The 24,931-nt window shown below is 42.1% G+C and overlaps 1 protein-coding gene across 1 annotated transcript; it reads right to left on the bottom strand.

Moving 5' to 3' along the window:
• Positions 1-4,505: 4,505 nt before the first annotated feature.
• Positions 4,506-23,846, bottom strand: LOC148149873 (ornithine decarboxylase-like). Its single transcript, XM_087986812.1, has 4 exons — positions 23,723-23,846; positions 7,037-7,171; positions 5,100-5,181; positions 4,506-4,633 (listed from the first exon to the last, which is right to left on the bottom strand). Exons 1-4 carry the CDS (start codon positions 23,773-23,775, stop codon positions 4,535-4,537), a joined length of 369 nt encoding a protein of 122 aa, XP_087842938.1. The 5' UTR covers positions 23,776-23,846; the 3' UTR covers positions 4,506-4,534.
• Between the last annotated feature and the right edge of the window lie 1,085 nt (positions 23,847-24,931).

Here is a 24,931-nt window from a genome sequence, read left to right as displayed (position 1 = left end):
GTTTCCTCCCACAATCCAAAAATGTGCAGGTTAGGTGAATTGTCCATACTAAATTGCCCGTAGTGTTAGGTGAAGTGGTAAATGTAGGGGAATGGGTCTGGGTGGGTTACGCTTCAGCGGGTCGGTGTGGACTTGTTGGGCCGAAGGGCCTGTTTGCACACTGTAAATAATCTAAATCTATATAACGGACTCCAGCATTGACCCCACTACTGTTGTCATGATTTCTCTCTACCTCCTTTATTAAATAGTGACGTTACATTAGTGACCTTAGTGTAAATCCTAAATAGCGATGCTCTAATTTTATAAGATTGTTTTGGATAGATGTGCAATTACACCTTTGATTAGGTTGATCAAAAAATATTTGCCAGCTAAATGTTAATCCATTGGTTTCTACAGCTCTTTAATTGTTGTCTTAAATGGAGCTGTTTGCCAAAACAATCTTGTGATACACAAACAGTTTATACAGTATACAATGTCCTCTGTATTAACACACGGCTGCCTTCATTTCTGCAGAATGAGTATTTATCCACTTCAAACAGTACCTAATGCCACATTTTATTATGTTTAGCGTAGAATTTTATGTATTTGATCATGAACAGCTCAAAAAAAAATCACTGAACAAATTGAATCTGGAATAATTTGTTAAATGCATTTGCACACACTTATTCCCTAACGTCATCTGCACTCATTGCTTTTGAGTAAATAAGGGCAATAAAAATAATTTAGACGATAGTGGAACTTATGGGTATGTTAGGCATAAAATTTCATGATCAAAAGTGTATTTTTACAGCAGCATTTAAGGTAAAAAAATTTGAACACATCAAAAAAAGATCAATTTTACTTTCAGTAAATTTTTGAAGCTCAGTTTCAAATGAAGTGCTGTAAATTCAACATTGCCTTCAATTTACAACAGCATATTATTCTTTACTTCGGATAAATATGTTATGTTAATAATCTTGTGAAACAGAATATGCAAATTGCCACATTCAAATAGCTGTTTGAATGGAATGCCAAAATTAGGTTGGGCCAATTAGTGAAATGTTAAACAAATTTCTGAAATCCAATGCATAAAATAAAACGAATTAGGCTGCAGGGCCAGGGATGAGGCAGGGGTGATCAAAAAATATTTGCCAGCGAAATGTTAATCCATTGGTTTCTAGAAAAAGATTCCTGTTAACTGGTGTGTAATTGCAAAAGTTCCAATTGCAATCAATTCAAATTCTCTTTTTGGGTTAAAAAAAGGTACTGTCCGTGAGGATTCAGTTAGAATGGTAATTCTCTAATTTTAGTTACATTAAGTCATGTGTAAACAAATATTTCTTTTACACCTATTGATTGAATTGGAATTTCAGTTGAAAAAACAATTAATTTCATGCAGCCAAAATATTAATTTTACAATGAAATGCTTAATGCAGAAATGCTGTAGCAGGACCTGTTATCACATGCTTCTGGAGCAGCTGGGTCTTGAAGCCAGGCCTCCCGGTTCATTACAGGAAAGAATTCATCAAATAATATAACCAGTCTCCAATTTATTTTAACCAATAACTCATCCACTTTTTTAAATGCAACCTATTTAATCCCAATGGGAGACTGATTAGCAAGGTTAGATCTCATGGAATAAATGGAGAACTAGCCATTTGGATACAGAACTTGCTCAAAGGTAGAAGACAGAGGGTGGTGGTGAAGGATTGTTTTTCAGACTGGAGGCCTGTGACCAGTGGAGTGCCACACGGATCGGTGCTGGGTCCTCTACTTTTGTCATTTACATAAATGATTTGGATGCGGGCATAAGAGGTACAGTGAGTAAGTTTGCAGATGACACCAAGATTGAGGGGTAGTGGTATGGTATGCTTTCCTTTATTGGTCAGAGTATTGAGTACAGGAGTTGGGAGGTCATGTTGCGGCTGTACAGGACATTGGTTAGGCAACTGTTGGAATATTGCGTGCAATTCTGGTCTCCTTCCTATTGGAAAGATGTTGTGAAACTTGGAAGGGTTCAGAAAAGATTTACAAGGATGTTGCCAGGGTTGGAGGATTTGAGCTATAGGGAGAGACTGATCGGGCTGGAGCTGCTTTCCCTGGAGAGTCGGAGGCTGAGGGGTAACCTTATAGAGGTTTACAAAATTATGAGGGGCATGGATAGGATAAACGGGCAAAGTCTTTTCCCTGGGATTGTGGAGTCCAGAGCTAGAGGACATGGGTTTAGGGTGAGAGGGGAAAGATATAAAAGAGACCTAAGGGGCAACGTTTTCACCCAGACGGTGGTACGTGTATGTAATGAGCTGCCAGGGGATGTGGTGGAGGCTGGTACAATTGCAACATTTTAGAGGCATTTGGATGGGTATATGAATAGGAAGGGTTTGGTAGGATATGGGCTGGGTGCTGGCAGGTGGGACTAGATTGGGTTGGGATATCTGGTCGGCGTGGACAGGTTGGACCGAAGGGTCTGTTTCCATGCTGGACATCTCTATGACTCTAAGTAGACTAGGCACCCCCAAGACTAGTTTTTATGATGATAGTGAGCAGAGTCTTGGCCACTGATAGGAATAACCTGCTCGGACCATTTATTAAAGTTTTCCAAACAGTTAGCACATTCCAGTAAACTTGTGATTGCTGTATCGGAAGATGTTGTTTCTGAATCAATCACAAGACGTTTAGTTTTCCATTGTCTAACCCGCAGGACTAACAGAGTCTCAGAAAATGATAACTTGCAAGTAATTTGCCATATTTACTTCACAGTTTCAGGTCTTGGCCTCCTGCTCTTTCAAATCTGCTGAGTCCCCAACGCTTCCCGTTGAATTGTATAGCCATGCTATTGGCATATTTGCAGTTGGGAGGCACATGTAAAATAGGCTAAACGATCCAAATTTCTGCTCAGTCACAGCCACCCCACCCGTCAAATTTAATACATTTTGGAAGATGGAGCATCGTGCAGCCTGTTCCCTCACAAACCAATCACTAGCAAAATTAAATGTCTGTACACAGACCTGCTGTAATACAAAGTATGGCTGAGAAAGGTGCAACGAAGAAGGCAAGCCCACCATTTTATCATCCCAGCTATAAAAATGGGAAGGAAGTGGCTGCTGTATTCCAGTTGAGGTTCCCCACTCCCAGAACATTCCTTCCCCTTTCACTTTAGCCTCCTAAACCTCGATGTGCCTCCCATTCTTTTCAGGCTTTCTAAAGTCTCTGATCCCTTCTTGACAATAAAACATGAACTCATAGTAGACTGGTATACATGTTGGTCTTCCTTCACAAGATGTCTTGTAGTCTCAGCAGTAGCCAGTGCTAATCCTGACACTGCCAGGACTGTTCAGAAAGAAACTTTGAAGATTAATTCAAGAGTAAAAGGGTAAATGGAGCTTAAAACAGAGGGTAATGTGAAATTTAAAAGAGCAAATGTGTGTGTATATGTGCTTGTGTACACACATTCAATTTCAAATGTTAATAAAAGAATATTAATGCAACTTCAATATTATTTTAAAGATTTGTATTCTATGTTGAAATGTATGTGTTTTTTGTAGTGTTTAGATTTTAAACTAGTGATATTTTTGTGTAAGGTTTATAAATTAATTCGGTCAATCCTTCCTGAGCTATGAATTTTAAAGCAAATGTGTCAGGGGGCAGGTGACTGCAAGGATGCCAAATGTTAATAGGAGTCGAGAGTGTGATGTTGGAAAAGCACAACAGGTCAAGCATCATCCAAGAAGCAGGAGAATCGATGTTTCGGGCATAAGCCCTTCATCAGGAATGAGCCTCAATCTTATGCCCGAAATGTCTATTCTCCTGCTCCTTGGATGCTATCCGACCTGCTGTGCTCTTCCAGCACCACACTCTCGACTCTGAACTCCAGCATCTGCAGTCCTCACCTTCTCCTCCATGTTAACAGGAGTTTGCTAACACTGAGGAGGTTTGCAATGAGAGAGAAAACACCAAGCCATCAGAATACAGATTTTGCAAGCATTTCTTTTGATATTGTCAGATGTTTTGGTTCAGTTTGATGGAGATTTAATTGGGATTGGAAGTTTGTGCAGTTTATCCTAGACAAGAATCTTGTTCAAAGCAGTTAAAGAGAGTAAATGCCCCCAGTGAAAGAGTGCAGTTTGTGAATCATCCATTCCATCAGTGTTTGCTTAGAATTTTGCAATAATTAAAAAGTTTAGTCTCTCAGTTGTGGGAGTATTCAAGGAAAAAGACTTCACAATCCACAGGGCAGGAAGTGAGAAGAAGCAGTTAAGTCAAATCTATAGATTGAATAGGAAGAAAAAGGTTCTTGATGTAGTGTGAAGGGATGGTTAAAAGATTGGACTTTGTTTTGCTCTGTGTTTTGAATCTTTCGAATTTTATTGTGTTTGGATTGCTTGGTTTGTTAAATTTTATCTTTATTCTTTGTGTAATAAATTTCTGTTTTATAGTTAAAATCACATCTGCAGCCTTATGTGCTTATGTTTCAATGAAAGCATGAACAAATATGAGCAATCAAGCCAGGTATCATTTTGGGGTCTGGATTGTCCACTAGTAACATTAGCAGGGATCATAACTGTTCCACCTCTTCAAATGTAACTTTGTCTTCTCCAGTTCCTGGAAAACCACCTCCAATATCAAGTAAATACATCTGAAATCCAAGATGAATCTGTAAAATAGGGAAATAGGTATCCAATTTGGACATAATAAATAATGATCAAGCATCAGATTTTCTCTAATTTCTCATGCAATTATACACCACGGTTAATGGGGTTCACAATGTTGATTCATCACCTCCATATCAACCCTCATTGTTTGTAAATTTAGTGGACAGTTATTGCAGTTGGTTGCCCTTCCTGTTTTACCTCTGCTGGGTTCAGCAACTGCAATATAATCACCTGGATTTATCTTTAATGTAAAATTTACTGTTTTTATCTCAACCACCAAGTGTTGTAGTCTCAAAGTTCAAGAGGTTATGAAGTTTGATTTTATTTTATAATTGTAGCAAAAGGATAATTGTGAAATAAATGCACCGATTGCTAAAATGACACAAACTGTTTCTGGTTTCATCATAAACGTATCATTGAAAATTTCTTCTTGTTCATCTTTCAAATGAAACTCCAAGTAAAACATACCCCAATATCAAAGACAACACGTGCATCAGCTATAGCCTGAGCAAAAATCTTTGGATCAGTACAGCCACTTCCGACATGAAAACTGTGAAAAGAAGAGATATCATCAAGCTCCAACTGAAATCCAGGACTTTTAAAATTTGTTTCATGAGATGTATGGTTGCTGGCTTGGCCAGTATTTATTGCCCACCCCTAATTACCCAAGTGTTGACATGGGCTTGGAAACAAATGTAGGCCAAGCTAGGTAAACATGGCAGAGTTCCTTACCCAGATTTTGTGAATTAGATAGGTTTTGCAACAATCAATAGTGTTAAATTGTCAGTGTTAGACGAGCTTTTTTATCACAGATGTTTATTGACAACAAACGTCACTCTCTGTCAGAGTGAGATTCAAATCCGTGTATCCAGAACATTAGTAAGAAGTTCTGGATTACTTGTTCAGTGACTATGTCACACCTAAGGAATATACAGACATTCATTTTCTATAAATGTGTTCAGCATCAGCGCACAGTTTGACTGGAACTCTTAGCCACATATATCATTTCTAAACTCAAATGTAGCTTGAACCTGCCAGCAGTGCACACAAAGATGCCCAAATTCCCATCTTTCAAAATATAGCACACTGTATTTGACCTTAATCTTCTCCATCTATTTCAGAATCCTACTTTCCTCAAACTACATAGGCTGCATATCAGAAATAGAGGGCTTCATTTTGCAGACAGAGTCCAGAACCAGACCACAAGTAGTTTTCTGGATCCAAGTTTGCTTATGGTCATTGTGCAGGAGGCACCCAATTACTGTTTTATCTCTTCAGTCATCACCCAGCTCAGGATGGCAGCCACATTCAAGAGGCAAAAGCTTTATTGACAGACCCTATTAGATGGACCTCCATCAGCTGTCAATGTGGCTGTAGGCAGATTGATTAATAACTGAGTGTACAAGACCCTTGTGCATGGTTTGCGGTCATGGAAGTGCAGATCAAAGAAGCAGCATAAACATCCTCAAATTTATGTTAGGAGGAGTAAAAATTGCAAGAAATGTATTATTTCTGGAGAACAACAGGAGGAAGCCATCCAGCCCAATTAGTAGGGCACACATGACTAAATGATGTTAAAGGAGTGAGAGGTTACAGTGTGGGATCAGTATCTGCATTAAGTACAGGAAGTCCCTCAATTCCTCTCTGATCTATCACAAATTGAGTAAGATGCTGGGCCCAGTGACAGCCATGAAGTAGCTGCATGATTTGAACCTCACCACCTGACAAAGGAGCAGTTCTCAGAAAGTTTGTGACTTACATAATCCTGTTGGACTGTAACCTGGTGTCATGTGATTTCTGACTTGGACTTCACTGAGCAGAACTGGATCTCAAAACAGCCATTGCTCAGGAAAGTTGAGGACATGTGTGACCATGTCAACCTCACCTGAGGGAAGGTCTCACTCTACTGCAGCATTTTGAGAACGTTGACTACTTGCTTGAATTAATACATGCAAATGTGTCTTGTGATGATCAGTTAGAGATTATTGCAGCCTTAAAGACTCTTGATCTTTACACAACGGGGATAAAGTGTATGCATTACCTGCCAGAGGAGTGGGAATGGGCAGCTAACCTAACAATTTTAATGCTCAGAGAGAAAGAATGTTTACCTGTCATTGGCTTTTTGCAATACGGCCTCGTGTAACAACGCAATAAAATAAATAATTTTGTCGCATTTTCACATCATCATTGTAAATGGTGCAAATCTTGTGATTGAAGCAGCATCTTCCTACAAAGAGGGAATAATAACACTGATAAACTCTTACCTGGTGTCTGTAAAATCAGAAAAGCGACCCAGTAAATTCAAGAGTACATACAGATAGACAATCAATGCTGCCTTTGCCAGCGATCCTCACTTCCCATAAAAAAGAATTAAGAATAAAAAAAAGCAAAAATATGTGTCTTACCTAACACCAATGATGTCCAAATTCAAAGCCTTTGCATATTCCATTAGCAGTCTGCACTCACTTAGTGATGCTCCAAACTTTTCACTCAAAGGCGAATGGGATGTAAAATCATTTACAGCAATGCGCAGAACCATTCTAAAACAGCAGTAGGAAAATGAATTTAGCATTGCTGAATAAAACAGAATTGCAAGAATCATCTCAAACATGGAGATCAAACCAAACTGAATGACAGTGTTTATTACCTACCATGTCTCTCATACGTGATTTCTGCTCATCTTACAATGCGCATTCCTGAACAACTTGCCTGTCTGACAAAATGTTGGCACCTCTTACATTTATGCCATGTTTAGAAAGCCACTGTCCACCTGGATGAGCACTGGCAATCCAAATTTGCGCAGCTCAAACAGAGATTCAGTGGTAACATGGCAGAGAAGAGTTATTAAACTGGAGCGGGCTCAGAAAAGTTCACCAGGATGTTGCTGGGAATAGAGAGTTTGAGATATAACAATAGGCTGGATGGGATGGGAAATTTTTTCACTGGAGCTTAGGAGGTTGTGATTTAAGATCATAAGACACAAGAGCAGAAGTTAGGCCATTCAGCCCATTGATTGTTCTCTGCCATTCAATCATGGCTGATAGGTTTCTCAACCCCACTCTCCCTCTTTCTACCCATCACACTTGATCCCCTATCTATCTCAGGCTTAAATACACATAATGACCTGGCTTCCACAGTCTTCTGTGGCAGTGATTCACCATTCTCTGACGAAAGAAGTTTCTCCTCATCTCCATTCTAAAAGGTCTTACTTTTACTCGAAGGCTGTACCCTTAGGTCCTAGTCTCTCCTACCAAAGGATGCATTTTCCTTGCATTCACTCTGTCCAGCATTCAGTATTGTGTAAGTTTCAATTAGATCCCCCCTCATCCTTCTATACTCCATCGAGAATAGTCCCACAGTCCTCAAACGTTCCTCAGATGTTAAGCTTTTCATTCCGAGGACCATTCTCGTGAACATCCTTTGAACATGCTCCAGGGCCAGTACATTCTTTCTGAGATATGGCACCCAAAACACCGCACAATATTCCAAACGTGGTCTGACCAGCGTGTTACAGAGCCTCAGCAAAGCATCCCTGCTTTTATATTCAAAACCTCATAAACTTAATGCCATCATTGCATTTGCCTTCCCAACTACTAACTCAACCTGCAAGTTTACGTTGAGAGAATCCTGGACCAGAACTCCCAACTCTCTTTGCACTTCACACTCTCAATTTTCTCCCCACTTAGAAAATAGTGGGGATGCCTGTATTCTTCCTACCAAAGTGCATGACCTCACACTTTTCCATGGTTTACGCCATCTGCCACTTCTTTGCCCACTCTCCTAACTTGTCTAAATCCTTCTGCAACCTACCTGCCTCCTCAATACTACCTGTCTCTCTACACATCTTTGAATCTTTTGCAAACTTAGCCAGAATGTCTTCGGTTCCTTCATTTAGATCATTAATGCAAAAAGTGAAAAGTCCCAACCCTGAACCTTGTCACTGGCTGCAATCCTGTGAAAGATCCCCTTATCCCTACTCTCTGCTTACTGCCAGACATCCAGGCTTCTCACCATGCTAGCACCTTGTCTCTAATACCATGAGCCCTTATCTTACAGAGGAGCCTCCTAAACTGCATCTTATCAAAGGCCTTCTTGAAGTCCAGATAAATAACATTCATCGACTCTCCTTGGTCTGACATGCTCATTACTTCCTCAATGTTATGGTCCTGTTACGCAACCACCTGATGAAGAGACAGCACCTCAAAAGCTAGTGCTTCCAAATAAACCTGTTGGAATATAACCTGGTGTTGTGTGAATTTTATCTTTGTCCACCCTTGTCCAACACTGGCATCTCCAAATCAAAGAATTCTATCAGATTTGTCAGGCATGATCTCCCCTTGATGAAACCATGCAGAATTTGCCCAATTTTACCATATGCTTCCAAGTATTCAGAAATCTCATCTTTCACAATGAATTCCAGTATCTTACCTACAACTGGATTTAGGCTGATCGGTCTGTAATTTTCCACCTTTTGCCTTACCCCCTTTTTAAACAGGGTTGTAACGTTCACAATTTTACAGTCCTCTGGGACCCTCCCTGATTCTAGCAATTTCTGAAAGATCACCACTAATACTTCCACTATCTCTTCAGCTATCTCCCTTAGAACTCTGGGGTGTAGTCCATTTGGTCCAGGTGATTTATCCACCTTCATGTCATTCAGTTTTTCTAGCACCTTCTCCTTGGTGATGGGCACCATACTCAGCTTTGTCTCCTCACTCTCTTGAATGCTTAGGATATTACTCATGTCTTCCACTGTGAAGACTGATGCAAAGTCTTTGGTACCTCAGCCATTTCCTTGTTTCCCACTAAAAGTCTCCAGCATCATATCCAGCGATCCAATGTCCATTTTTGCCTCTCTTTTGGCATTTATATATCTAAAGAAACTCTTACAATCTTCCTTTATATTACTGGCTAGCTTACCCTCATATTTAATTGTCTCCCTCTTTTTTTTGTTGCTCTGTTGGTCTTTGTAAGCTTCCCAATCTTCTGGTTTCCTGTTGCCCTTTGCATCAATGTATGCTTTCTCGTTTGGTTTCACGCTCTCCCTGACGTCCCATGTCAGCCATGGTTGCTTCATCCTCCCTGTACCATGCTTCTTTTTCATGGGGATGAATTTCTGCTGTGTCTCTGAATTACTCCCAGAAACATCTCTCATTGCTATTCCACTGTCTTTCCTGCTTGGCTCCTCCCCCAGTCAATTTTACCCAGCTCCTCTCTCATACCTCTATAACTGCCCTTATTCAGCTGTAATATCGTTATCTCCGATTCTATCTTCTCCCTCTCAAATTGCATCGTAAATTCAATTATTATCACTGCCTCCTAAGGGTTCCTTCAACTTCCGCTCCCTAATCAAGTCTGCCTCATTGCACAACACTAAATCTAGTATTGCCTGTGTCCTGTTTGGCCCCACCAAAAATTGCTCAAAATCAGTCTCGTAGATATTCCCCAAATTCCTTTTCTTGCAATCCAATACCAACCTGATTTTCCCAGTCCACCTGCATATTGAAATCCCCTAAGATTACTGTAACTTTGTCTTTCCTACACATCTTTTCTATCTCTTGGTGTGTCTTGCACCCCAGCTCCTGACTCCTGTTTGGAGGCCTGCACATAACTCCAACTATGTTTTTTTTTTAACTTTTGCAGTTCCTCAGTTCTACCCACACAGATTCTACACCATCTGACCCTACTTCATTTCTTACTATTGATTTAATTTCATTTCTTACTAATAAGGCAACCCCACCCGGCTGTCCACCAGCCTATCTTTCTGATAGGATGTATATCCTTGAATATTCCGCTCCCAATCCTGATCTCTTGCAGCCACATCATACTTGCCAATTTCGAACCATGCCACGAGCTCATTTAGCTTAATCCTTATACTGCGTTCACTCAGAGAAAACACATAGAATATAGAACAGTACAGCACAGTACAGGCCCTTCAGCCCTTGATGTTGCGTCTGCCTTTTATTCTACTCTAAGGATACCTACATACTTTTCATTGTACAATCTTCCATATGCCTACCCAAGAGTTGCATAAATGTCCCTAATGCATCTGACTTGACTACCACTGCTGGCAGTGCATTCCACACACCCACCACACTCTGTGTAAAGAACCTACCTCTGACATCTCCCTTAAACCTTCCTCCAATTACCTTTAAGTTATGACAGACACTTCTGCCATGGGAAAAAGCCTTTGGCTATCCACTCTATCTCTGCCTCTCAACATCTTGTACACCTCTCATCTTTCTTTTCTCCAATGAGAGAAGCCCTAGCTCCTCAACTTTTCTCCATGAGACATGCCCTCCAGTCCAGTCAGCATCCTGGTAAATCTCCTCTGCACCCTCTCTAATAGGTCCACATCTTGCCTATGATGAGGTGATCAGATCTGAACACAATATTCCATGTGTGGTCTAACCAGGGCTCAAAAGAGCTGTAGCATAACCCCACAGCTTATAAACTCAATCCCCCTCTAATGAAAGCCAACACACCATACACCTTCTTAACAACCTTATCAACTTGGGTGGCAACTTTGAAGGATCTATTGACATGGATCCTGAGATCTGTCTGTTCCTCCAGCCTGCCAAGAATCCTGCCTTTAACCCTGTAATCTGCATTCACATTTGACCTTCCAAAAAGAATTACTTCACACCTTTGCAGGTTGAACTCCATCTGCCACTTATCAGCCCAGTTCTGCATCCTGTCAATGTCCTGTTGCAATCAGCAACAACCTTTCACACTATACACAATTCCACCAACATTTATGCCATCGGCAAACTTACTAACTCACCCTTCAACTTCCTTGTCCAAGTCAATTATAAAAATCACAAAGAGCAGAGGTCCCAGAACCCATCCCTGCAGAACACCCTGGTCACTGAGCTACAGGCAGAATACTTGCCATCCAGCACCACCCTCTGTCATCTATAGACCAGCCATTCTGTATCCAGACAGCCAGATTTCCCTGTCTCTTATCAAACTATGGTTTTCCAAGTAATCATAAATCCTGTCTCTCAGAATCCTCTCCAATACTTTGCCCACCACTGACGTAAAACTGACTGATCTGTAATACCCAGAATTATCCGTAATTCCTTTCTTGAACAAACATTGCCACCCTCCCGTCATCTGGTATGTCTCCAGTGGACAGTGAAGATGCAAAGATCATCATCAAAGGCGCAGCAATCTCTTACCTCACTTCCTGTAGTAACCAAGAATATATCCCGTCTGATCCAGGGGATTTATCTATTCAGATGTTTTTCTAAATTGTCAGCACATCTCCCTTCCAAACATCAACCTGTTCTGGCATATCAGTCTGTTTCACGCTGTCCTTAGAAAAGTCAAGGTCCCTCTCAGTAGTGAATACTGAGCAAAGTATTCATTCAGGACCTCTCTACTTTCTCCAACTCCAAGTGCAAGTTCCCTCCACTATGCCTGATCAGTCCTGCCCTCACTCTGGCCATCCCTTGTTCTTCACATAAGTGTAGAAAGCCTTAGGGTTTTCCTTCATCCTACCTGCTAAAGCATTTTCATGCCCCGTTCTAGATCTTCTGAGTCTACTCTTCATTTCCTCCCTGCAATCCCCATTCCTGTCCACACGGAGAGCAAAGCTCTTGACCTGTTGAACAAGGACAGGGGAGGACTCTCCTGCACCTCTATCTCTTGGACCCCTCTACCTGTCTCACTCACAGCGACACCCTCCTGTCCTTGATCATAGGCCAATTTGGAGTTAGTTAGTCTTAGGGGTGTGACTGTCAGTTGAAACACAACATCCAGGTAACTCCTTGATCTGTCACAATGTTTGAAGCTCAGACTCCAGCTGATCGACTCTGAGCAGGAGTTCTTCCGGCAGCCAAAATTCACTAGAGAGCTGGTCACTGGGAACTTCAAATGGGGTCCACCGGCTCCCACATCATGCAGAAACAACACATCACCTGACCTTCCATCATTTTTTTAGTTGGGAATCTTTAAAAAGAACTTAACTGTTTTTATATCTCTACGAGGGTGACTTTGTAGAGGTTTATAAAATCATGAGGGATGTAGATAAGATGACTACCAAAGATGTTTTCCCCAGATTGGGGAGTTCAAAACTAAGGAGCGTATTTTTAAGGTGATGGAGAAATATTTAAAAAGACATGAGGGGTAACTGTTTTGACACAGAGAGTGGTTAGTATGTGAGATGAACTGTCAGAGGAATGGTAAATGCAGGTACAGTCAGAAACATTAAAAGACATTTGGTTAAGTACATGAATTGGAAAGGTTTGGAGGGAAATTAGCCAATTACAGGCAGGTGGAATTGGTTTAGTTTGGGAACATAGTCAGCATGGACTGGCTGGACTGAAGGATCTGTTTCTCTGCTGTATGAATCTATGGCACTCTGTGTAGAACATCAATACTTCTTGATCTTTTGGGTAATGGAGAAACAGAGTGGTTGGATATATCAGACTTTCTGGATTCTTGTGGTGCAGAGAGGAATTGGCTGCTTGCAACTGTCTCTGCACGTTCCAGCTAAATGGGGAGAGGTAGAGGAACGAAGGCTTACGATTCTAGCAAAGTGCAGCTGATGAGTAACTATCCCATAAATTCATGATTTGCTGGGTTGCCATCATCCAGGAAACTGTTTGTCCTGAACTCTATGCCACCTAATTTTGACATGTTCATATTCATCTGTGGCAATTTCCCCAGGTGGTTTACTCTCCTGTATCCTGGGAGCTGGCATATATCTCCCTACCCCAATACTGTATGCTCTAAGCCCACGCACCTTCACTGCTATTTTAAGTTTGCCAACTTACTGTCTCTCCAACTTGCTGTTCTTACAGGTTCATCAAGCACTGCCCACCCTCATCACGCTTCTCTCATTTTCTTCCCTTTACTTGCCCCTCATCCAGCTCTGCCAGCATTGCCCCTGCTCGCAGAGCTGGATGAGGGGGAAGTAAAGCGAAGGGTGGATCCCATTGTGGTTCCCAGTGACCAGCTCCTTTCACACCCCAGCATCTCACCATGCTCAAGTCTGCCAAACTCTCCAGCCCTTCTTCTCTCATATGTCTGCCACTTAGCCCCACTATCAATCCATGCACATGCTGACATACCAATTTCAATGCCAAGGAGACCTTTAAATTATTTGTCACCTTGAGCATGTCATGTCAGTGAATTTCATCAGAATCTGGAGGCCACCTTGGAACAGGAGAAAGAGGAGGCGGGGACGGCTTAAGGAGCAGGCATTCACTCCCGACAGACTGTTCAAGAGGGCTTGTGGAAACTCTGCTCCTCGTGTAATAACTTCCCTTTGCCAGTCTCACTTCATCCTTTTACTGTTTTGATGCCTGTAAATTTCCTTGCATGTTGGCTGCCAGTGTCTTCTCAAATCTTTTCTTTGCTGTTCTTGCAATATTATACTGTTTCCTTATATTTCTATACTCAATGATAGTGGAGTATCACATTAAGTTCATATTCCCAGTTTAGGGAGAAAGTTGAACAGTCAAACTGAACTTTCACTCCTAAACAGAAAGTTTTCATACAGACTTTAAGGGATGTGATCTGATCATTTGCACTCACTGTTCAGTAGCAAAAGTCAAGAATGACAATTTAACAAGTATCATAACTTGCAATTACATAGTGCCTTTCAAAGCAGCAAATATCTCAAAACATAGAATCCCTGCAGTGTGGAAACAGGCCCTTTGGCCCATCAGGTCCACACCCACTTCTGAAGAATAACCCACCCAGATCTATTATCCTACCCTATTTTTCCTATAGTTACCTCTGACTAATGCACCTAACCTACACATCCATGAACAAGCTAGCATGACCAATTCAACTAACCTGCACATCTTTGGATTGTGGGAGGAAACCAGAGCATGCAGACACAGGGATAATGTGCAAACTCCACACAGATGTTCACCTGAGGCACACAGACATTCACCTGAGGCTGGAATCGAACCTGGATCCCTGGCACTGTGAGCAGCAGTGCTAACAACTGAGCTACCATACGACCCCAGTGCGGAGGATTTGTAGTGGAAGATTTTGGTGAAATGTCAGAAAGCATTTTGAGAAGGGTTTACGAAGAGGGTGAATGACGTGAGGCATAGAGTTTACAAGATAGAGTTCTAGAAAATGGAGCATGACAACTTATGTTTTCTGCCATTTGTGACAGGGAATACAGAGAACTGTGCCTACGAGATTGGAATTGAAGATGTGAAATCTAGTGTGACCTGCATTTTTTCATTTGCAGTTCAAAATTATGATATAGGAGCAGTATTAGGATGTTCAGCCCATCTTGTCTCCTCCATCTTTTATTCATGACTGGTATGATTCTTAACCACATCACCCTGCCTTCTCCCCAGTAACCAATCTATCTCCGACTCAAATACACTCAATGACTTGGTGTCTACATCCTTCTGCAGCAATAAGTTGCACAGATTCACCACCACGTGGCTGATGCAGTTCTTCTTCATGTCAGTTCTAAAGATCATCCCTTCACTCTGAGGTCATGCCCGTGAGTCTTAGCCTCTCCTACTAATGGAAACATCTCCACATCTAGTCTATCCAGGCCTCTCTATAAGTTTAAATGCGATTTCTCCCCCTCCCACCCTCATCCTTCTAAACTCTATGAAGTACAGACCAAGAGTCTTCAACTACGGCTCACACGACAAGCCTTTCAACCGCAGGATCATTCTTGTAACTTTCCTCTGGATCTTCTCAAACGCCAGCACATCCTTCCTTAGATACAGGGCCTGAAATGGCTCACAATATTCCAAATTTGTAGTCTGACCACAACCTCAGCAATACATTTCTGCTCTTATATTCTAGCCCTCTCGAAGTGAATGCTAACAATATATTTGTCTCCTAACTGCCAAATTAATATAAGTGTTAACCTGAAGAGAATCCTGAACTAGGACTAGCAAAGCCCATTGTGCTCTAGTTTGTCCTCATTTAGAAACCACAGTGTATAACCTCAAACCTTCCCACATTGTCTTCCATCTGCCACTTCTTCACCCACACGCCTAGCCTGTCCAAGTTCTCTTGCAATGCCCCTGCCTCTTCAAGACGACCTAACCTCTAACTGTCTTTATATTATCTGCAAGTATAGTGACAATGCCCTCAATTCCTTTGTCCAGATCATGAGTGTATAATGTGAATAGTTGTGGTGCCAACACATACTGCTGTAGAACTCCACTTGTCACCGGATGCCATCTTGAATAACACCTCTTTATCCCCACTCTCTGCCTTTTGCCATTCAGACAATCTTCTGTCTATGCCAGTATCATACCCCTCACACCATGGGCTGTTATCTTATTTAGCAGCCTCTGTGCAGCACCTTGTCAGTGCGGTGAGTGAGTTCATAGTCCTGAACAAAGTTTCTCACGCATTCTTTAGTTTTCATCTATTTTAATTATGCAACTGAGCTGTTGTGTACAATTTACAGGGAATCCTGTGATGGGAAGACAGAAGTCCTCAGCAATGGTGAGACCTCCTGTATTATATGCCTCTGGGAGTATGCCTAATGCCTAGCTGCATTGCATGCCTAATGCTGGAAGCCAGGTGCTACCTCTTCAACTGCCGTGCTTGACCCTGAATTTAACAATGCTGTAGATGAAAGGCAAAGCAGCTGCTGCTTCCAGGTCAGAGATCTGGAGGTGCTAGACAGGAGGGCTATCCTTGTTTCTGCAGACTGATAAGGAAACCATGTCAACAGACCCAGCCAGGCTGGACCCAAACAGCAGCATGTGTCAGTGAGAACATTACTGATGTCTTGCCCTTTCTGAGGGTATCTTCTCTTTGACTCTGCCAATGCACATCTTAACTGGTTTGGCCAAAGAAGAGCCCAGTCACTCATTTGGATATTGGGACAGTCCAGCAGGCAATCGACCCACTCAGTCTCATTGTGATGTGCTGTGCAACTCTACCATTACCACCAGTATTAAGCACAATCTTTCATGCATCTTCTACAACTAAACTCCCTTACTCAAGCAGCACTGCCATTCAGTGAACTGCTGCTTAGATGAGGCCTGCACTGAACAACCTCAGCTCTGGCTCCACCTTCAGGAAGCTGATGAACCATCAGAGGATGCACTGGGAAGGCTTTCACCTGCATCCTCCAAAAGCTCAGCGAATTTCATCTCATCTTTGTAGATAAGTCTAGTCAACACAATCTGGTGATTACACCATTGATATCTCTCAGCAGCTGGTCAAGGAAGGTCTCTGACAGTCACAGACTGCCAGAGGATTGGGAGCTGCACAGCAACAGGCAGAAGACACGCCCTTGTCCTTCCCAGAAATGGCTTGGTCAAAGTACAGTGCCAGGCACCAGTAGATAAAGTGGTTTTAGCAAAGATACTCAGTAAACCGAATGAATACTGGAAGTGTCTATCAATGTTATCAGTGCTGTGCTGGCTCTGTCATGCAGACACCTTGCTGTGTCCAGGAATTGGTTGGTGGCCAGCATGAAGACCCAGGACCAGAAGCACAGACTGCATCTGCCGATATGAACACAGACTTTCATTCCACCATGCTAGCTGTGAATGCTCAGCATTGATAGCAAGGCAAGAGGGAGAGGAGGAACCTTGACCTCACTCCAGGAGCATACATACCAACAAGGATGTGCCTATAACTGGCCAGGAGACTGTTAGCATGCCTGGGCCATCTCGGCTGAAAGGTATTGGTGGATGACCTCTAATATCATCAAGTTCAATAGGGTCAACCACAGAGGAAACTCCCTCCGTGCTGGTACACATGAGAGCATTCACGCCAACTAGTCCACATCAGTAAAATTGAAGCTGGCCTTTGAACCCTGTCCTTATGTATTCTTCAAAGTGAAAAACACAATGTCTCAATATTTTGGAAATATATTCTGCAGGAAATGGCTTGCTGTTTAGCTTATTGAGCTTGTAGTCTCAAGACCACAGACTAGTCTGCTTTGGATTTCCTCTTTCACCTTTGAAGGAACATTATTGGAAATTCCTTTCACATCCACAGGTGTGACATTTTGTGGGTATCTCTCTCTGCAGACAGCTACGTATTTTACATCTACAGCCATTTTTGGCTGTACAAGCCCTCTTTTAAAAACATATTTGGAATTACAAGCGAAAAATATCCCCAGCACTTCAGAGCTGTGATCCATGGTCATGACAGTTGCTGAGAATTGCTTATCTCTCATATAGACTGCAGGAAGCTTCAAATGTCAGGTATCCTTAAATACTGACATTGAGGACAGCAGCCAAGGTGTTCAATTTTCATGTAGAAATCATGGAAGCTAAACACAATCAGTGGAGACTTTACTGGGGCTTAGCCTGACATATCAACATATACACCCACCTCATGAGTGAGAATACAGAATCAGTAATGATTCTACACATATCTGCAGTGGAGAGTACATTTTCTGTCACAGGTTTTCAAGGCAGACCACTGGCATTCAAGGTTGGGAGATGTATAATGGGCAGTTCACAGACCCATTCACCTCAGTACAATTGTCAGCCAAGAGCAACTGCAAAAGCTGCTGCATCTGACAGGTTTAACACTGCACTGGAGAATGTTCATGCATTTCAAATTTAGCAGTCTACACAAGATGTAAAATCTGAAGGGTTACTGATGATGGAAGAGACAAAACAAAATTTCTCAGGATTGCTGACAACCTGGCTGGCAATGATTCTTGAAATGATACTCAAATCTCATAGCCAAACAGATGTGAGAGCTACATATACTTAGATTCATGCAATGTTATTGAAGTGTCTTACTACTTTTCCATAATGTTCATGCAATGCACCCATGTGCGGATATCTGAAAGAAGGATCAGATGAGTGGTTCATGTACTCAATCAGATGGATGTCAAGGCATTTATTCAGCAACATGAAAGGTCAAAGACGGCTAAATAATAACAGCAAGGATCTCAGTGCTTGGGCTGATTGACTCTCTTCGACAAATGAGAAGAACTTGAACAGCCTGGGGATCTCTGGTCAATGAAGTTCACCTCCATTATCCTGACTTTCGTCCACATCCCACCCAATGCTGTCGTGAAGAGTTCACTTGATAAAACATACAATGCTGCAAACAGTCTTGAGATGGAATTGCTTGAAGCCTTGTTCATTGTGGTCAGTGACTTCAACCAGACCAACCTGAGGAATGTGCTACTAAAATTCCACCAACACCTCTCCTGTCCTACCAGTCATCCAAACATCCTTGACCATTGCTTCACAACCATAAAAGATGCCTACCGTCTATTTCCTGTCCGCATTTTGGAAAATCAGAACACAATGATGTGCTCTTCCTCCTGACTTACAAGCAGAAATTGAAGCCTGAGGACACAGAGAGTTTTGTAGTGCAGGTCTGAGGATACAGAAGGGCTTCTATGGGACTGCTTAGAGTCAGTGGACTGGGCCAAAGTCAAGAATTCAGTGGCCAACCTGAACTAGTATGCCATTACTGTCACAGAATTCATTAGTCAGTGTGTAGATGACTGGATGCTGAATTTGTTAATTCAGACATTATTTGGATTAACCTGAATATTTACATCCAGGTACAATGTTCATAAGTCCATCAGGAATGCCAAGAGGCAATAACAAACTAAGCTTGAGATCTAGACTAACCACGTGGACACGGACCATTTTGTGCAAGGCTTATGCATCATTGCAGCTACAAAGCAAAATTAAACAGAATGATGGGCATCAGTTCATCCCTACCTGAATGCATTCTACGCTCACTTTGAACTTAAAGACAGCGAAACAATGTCACCTGTCCCTCCAACCTTGGATGCACCTGTTCCTATTAGATTGGCCTTCTTCAGGGTGAACCCAGGGAAAGTGACCAATCCAGATGAGGTGCCCACTGTGCACTCAGGTCTTGTGTGGACCAGCTGGCTGGAGTATTCGCAGACATCTTCAACCTTTCTGTAATACGATCCTTAGTAAATCCTCATCTGCTTCAAGAAGACAACCATAATCCCAGTGCCAAAAAAAAATCATACAGCATGTCTCAATTACTCCCTCAATATTGCTCTGACATCCATAATTATGGAGTGCTTTGAAATGTTGGTCATGGCTCACATCAACCCCAATCTCCCAGATCAGCTTGATCCTTTGCAATTTACCTATTGGCGCAACAGGTCCATGGCAGACATTATCTCCCTGCCCTTACACTCATCCCTGGAACATCTGGAGATCAAGGATACCTATGTTAAGCACCTACTAATTGACTACAACTCCATAATCAATACCATAATTCCAAACAAACTCACTTCCAAACTTCTTGTAATTGGATTCTCAACTTCCGACCAACAGACCTCAGCCAATAAGGAGACGCAACAACATCTCCTCCCAAATAATCTTCAACACCGATGTCTGTTAACAAGACTGTGTACTCAGCACTTTACTATTCTCCTTATGTACACAGGACTGGGCAAATTCTGCACCAACTCCATTTACAAGTTTGCTGACAACACCATCATTGTAGGTTGGACCTCAAACATTGAAGAGACCAAGTACAGCATGAAAATAGAGTGCTAAACAGCATTGTGAAAAAAACATCAATTTCTCCATCAATGTCTGTAAAATAAGGGAACTGGTCACTGACTTCTGAAAGCAGAGTGGAGGGCATGCCTCTGTGTGCATCAATGATGCTGAGTTGAAGGTGGTTAAGAGCATCAAGTTCCTGGGAGAAACCATCACCAACAATCTGTCTTTGTCCACCTACATTGACACTATGATCCAGAAAGCACAGCAATGTCTCTACTTCCTCAGGAGTTTAAGGAAATTCGCAGGCACATAACAAATCTTATAAATTTTTTTAGGTAAACTATAGAAAGTATCCTGCCTGGACACGTCACAGCATGGTATGGCAACTGCTCTTCCCGAGACTGAAAGAAACTACAGAGCGTTGTTTCAATCCATCACACAAACCAATCTCCTATCCACTGACTTCATCTATACTTGCAACTGCATTGCTAAACCAAACAGCATAATCAAAGATCCCCCGGCATCCGCTTATACACTTTTCAACCCTCTTCCATCAGGCAGAAAATATAAAAGCTTTGTTCACGTTTCAAAAGATTCAAGAACGGCTTCTTCTCTGCTGTTATCTAACTTTTGAATGGACATCTTTAAAGTTAAGTTACAGGCATAGAGTCAAAGAGATGTACAGCATGGAAACAGACCCTTCGGTCCAACTCATCCATGCTGACCAGATATCCTAACCCAATCTACTCCCATTTTCCAGCACTTGGCCCATATCCTTCTAAACCCTTCATATTCATTTACCCGTGCAGTCACCTTTTAAATGCCGTAATTATACTAGCCTCCATCACTTGCTCTGGCAGCTCACTCCATACATGCACCACCCGCTGCGTGAGAAAATTGCCCCTAAAGTCCCATTTATATCTTTCCCTTCTCACCACAAACCTATTCCCTGTAGTTCTGGACACCCCCATCCCAGGGAAAATACTTTGTTAATTTATGTTATCCATGTCCCTCATGATCTTATAAACCTCGATAAGGTCTCCCCTCAGCTTCTGACACACCAGGGAAAAAAGCACCAACCTATTCAGCCTCTCCCTTTAGATTAAATCCTCCAACCCTGGCAACAACCTTGCAGACCATTTCTGAACCCTTTCAAGTTTCGCAACATCCTTCCGATAAGAAGGAGACCAGAATTGCATGCAGTATTCCAAAAGTGGCCTAACGAATGTCTTGTACAGCTCCAACATGGCCTCCCATTGCTGTGACCAGTAAAGGAGAGCATACCAAACGCCCTCTTCACTTTCCTATCTACCTGGGACTTCACTTTCAATTAGCTATGAACCTGCACTCCTAAGCTTCTTTGTTCAGCAACACTCCCCAGGACCTTATCATCAAGTGTACAAGTCCTGCTCTGATTTGCTTTTCCAAAATGCAGCACCTTGCATTTATCTAAAATGAACTCCATATGCCACTCCTCAGCCCATTGGCCCATCTGATCAAGATCCCATTGTACTCTGAGGTAACCTTCTTCGCTTTCTGTAGGTGAGTGATCCTGGTGTCACATAGAAATGTGTCCATCTCCTGTCTGACTGTTTAGTACTCCCCACAGTCACAAGCTGCTTTCGTTTCCATCTGTTCCAAAAAGCTCCAATCCACAGAAAGAGGCTGGGAGCCTGTAACTGAGCTCCAAAGACCTCGTGCACCAATATGTAATGTGACCTACATAGAGATTGTCAGCCCATAGGCTCGTGCTGACGTCAGTGTGCTCTAAGAAAATAATATGAAGTGGATAGTCTGGCAACTTTCAAAGTTGTGAGTGCTAAGAAGACAAAGTAGGAGACAATAAATACATGACCATTTCAATCAGAAAATTTCTTGTCAAAAATTTTTGTACATTAACACGACAGACCATGAAGGGACACGCACACTAGAACGAGCCATCAACATCAAAAAACAGCAGACCAAGACAAAGAAAAGTCTATCCCTACAAGAAAACTTGGACAAGCTCACACAGAAGAACACCGCAGAGAATTCAGAAGCTTGGAATAAGAACCTATCAGACCGACCACTAACAAACACGGAAAAAGCCATCCCAGTAAGAGGGATGAACTACAACTACAGGGATGTAGACAAAAAAAGGACTTCTTCGCAGCATTACCTGATAAACACAGTCCGCCGATTCCGAAACAACAAGCCCAAACAAGTAAACACAACATAGCCAGAAACTCTAGCCACACTACCATACATCAAAGACATCTGAGAAATGAATACCAGACTACTCTGACCCCTTGGCATCATGGTAGCCCACAAACCTACCATCACACTGAATCAGCTACTGGTGAACCTAAAGGTCCCTACACCAACAACCAGAAAAATAATGTCATTTTCAAAATACCCTGCAAAGACTGTAAACAAACACTACATTGGACAGACAGGCAGAAAACGAGCCACCAGGACACATGAACACCCACTAGCCACCGAAAGACATGGGCCCTTCTTCAGGCTTATGCCCGAAACGTCGATTCTCCTGTTCCTTGGATGCTGCCTGACCTGCTGCGCTTTTCCAGCAACACATTTTCAGCTCCGATCTCCAGCATCTGCAGTCCTCACTTTCTCACCGAAAGACATGACCCACTATCACTAGTATCCTTACATATAGCCAAAGAAGGACATCAATTCGACTGGGACAACACATCCATACAAGGACAGGTTAAACATAGACACGACATGAATTCCTAGAGGCCTGGCATTCAAACCAGAACTCCATAAAGAAACACATTGATTTAGACCTTATTTACCAACCTCTGAGAAAAAGAACCAGAAATGATTTCACTCACCTTTACAGACCAAGACACAAATAGAAAGTGGGGCATACCACCAGTGCTTCATTGGAGTCTCACTGATGATGTTATCTAGCATGGTGACGAAACATCTGAAAACAAACCTGCCACCTCAGCAAGCATACTTACAACTTGAACCTCAACCTGAACTACAAATCTTCTCAAAATTCACAAATGAACATTTCAGCATGAAAGATGAATGACTGTCCCTGTGTACAAAGTGACCTGTCAGACATTCAAGTCATTGGTGTCATTGAACTCCAAAGTGTTTAAGGGCTTCAGTGGTGTGTGAGTTGGTCCCACAGCAGGCATAATGAGGTGGTGAGATTGATGGTTTGTGATTGCAACTTGCATGGATGTAGATTCAAGGAAGATGATGGCCATAGAGCATGCAGCAGTGTAGTTCAGTAGTAGTTCATGATAGCCAAGGCAAGCATTCTGCAAGCTGGAGTCACTAGGTACCCGTCCCGAATTATCTATTGAGAATTTGCACCGATGATTCCTTAGTGGAGGAGAGGAGGATTGGAAGTGAGGTCTGAATAAGATGGGATTTTAATGAGGTGCAGATGCATGAAAATATTTTCCCACCTTTCGTACCACTGATCAGGCCATAACAGAGAGGAAAACTCCACTAATAGTTACTGTTTACTTGACTCAAGGTTTGCAGCGATATGGAAATAAGAATGATTACAATGCATTTAACATGTTCTGCACAAGGACCAGAGAAGCTATGCAAGAACAGGCATATATCACAGAAATAAACTGAAATTGCTGAGTTTAACATGCAATTCAGGCAGAGAGAGAGACGCTGCCTACTTACTTGGCAGTTGGATACACCATTGCAACTTTGAGCAGTTCGTCTTTGTTTCTCATGTCATCATCTGCATTCCACGGCTGACAGCATATTTAAGATGAGAGACCTCCTTGCAGGGATTTGCATAAATGATTCTCTCTGCCGGCACAGCAATATCTAGTATTGTCGCAATTTCATTCTGGTTGGGAAAGAAAAGCAAGTTAGTTTACATAGTAAGCAGTGTTGTTCCAAGTTTTGAATGTGCATTTGCCACATATTAGAGCCATGGAAAATAATTTGAAAGGGGTGTGGAAACCGTAGTCTCAGCATTCACAATACGGTGATCTAAATGAGTGGCCACATTGGGCCTCGAAGTCATGCACCATACAACACCTCACGGTCTGCGTTACTGTGGTAATTCATTTTGATGAAATGTAATGAAAGGGATATGGTGTGAGGCAAGTATTGGAGATGGTATGTAATCGATTGTTCTTCTGCATTATATATCCACCACACACTTAGACCCATGACTTTTCTTTGTAAGGAAAAAGTCAGCAAATTAAAAATAACCAGGCAGCATCTTTAAGAAAACAATTTCAAACTTAGAAAGCCAATCAGGCACTGTAATCTTTTTTTGATTGGTAAGTTTATCCAGGGTTAAACAACAACCTTTGCCACTATGGTAACTGTAGTGATTGTCATGAGGTGAGTCAGGTGGGTTTCATAGAATGAGTTCCCTCGATTTGGGCTGTTCATCTGGTCCATCAAGGAGCCCTGTCTGATAGATAAAATCAGGAGCGTTAAAGGTTCTGTTCACTCTGAAAGCTATCTCTAAGGAAGCTGGATTAGTGTCAAGGACTCTCCACATGTAAATGAAGGGTGACTTGGTGACAGGATACCAGCCTCTGCAGAGTTATTTCAATAAATTTCTTTAATAAATTCAACAATAGATGTGAACTTTTGTTTTTAATTCATTTATGAGATGTGAATGGTGGTGGCTAGGTAGCACTTATTGACATCTCGAATTGCAATGAAGAAGGTGGTGGTGAGCTGCCTTCTTAAACTGCTGCATTCCTCACGGTGTTGGCACACACTATTCATACTAGTAGGAAGAACACTGCAGGATTTTGACCCACTCAAGAGAAAGAACAGCAATGTAATTCTAAGTCAGGATGGTGTGTGGCTTGGTGGGCAACTAGGAGACAGTAGTGTTCATAAACTTGTTGTCCTTGCCTG

This window comes from Chiloscyllium plagiosum, unplaced genomic scaffold (genome assembly GCF_037043375.1).
Source record: "Chiloscyllium plagiosum isolate Xiang-an unplaced genomic scaffold, Cpla_swu_hap1 HiC_scaffold_5, whole genome shotgun sequence".
NCBI lineage: Eukaryota > Metazoa > Chordata > Chondrichthyes > Orectolobiformes > Hemiscylliidae > Chiloscyllium > Chiloscyllium plagiosum.
The sequence above is the reverse complement of the archived record's forward strand: the minus strand, read 5'-3'. Positions and strand labels throughout refer to the sequence as shown.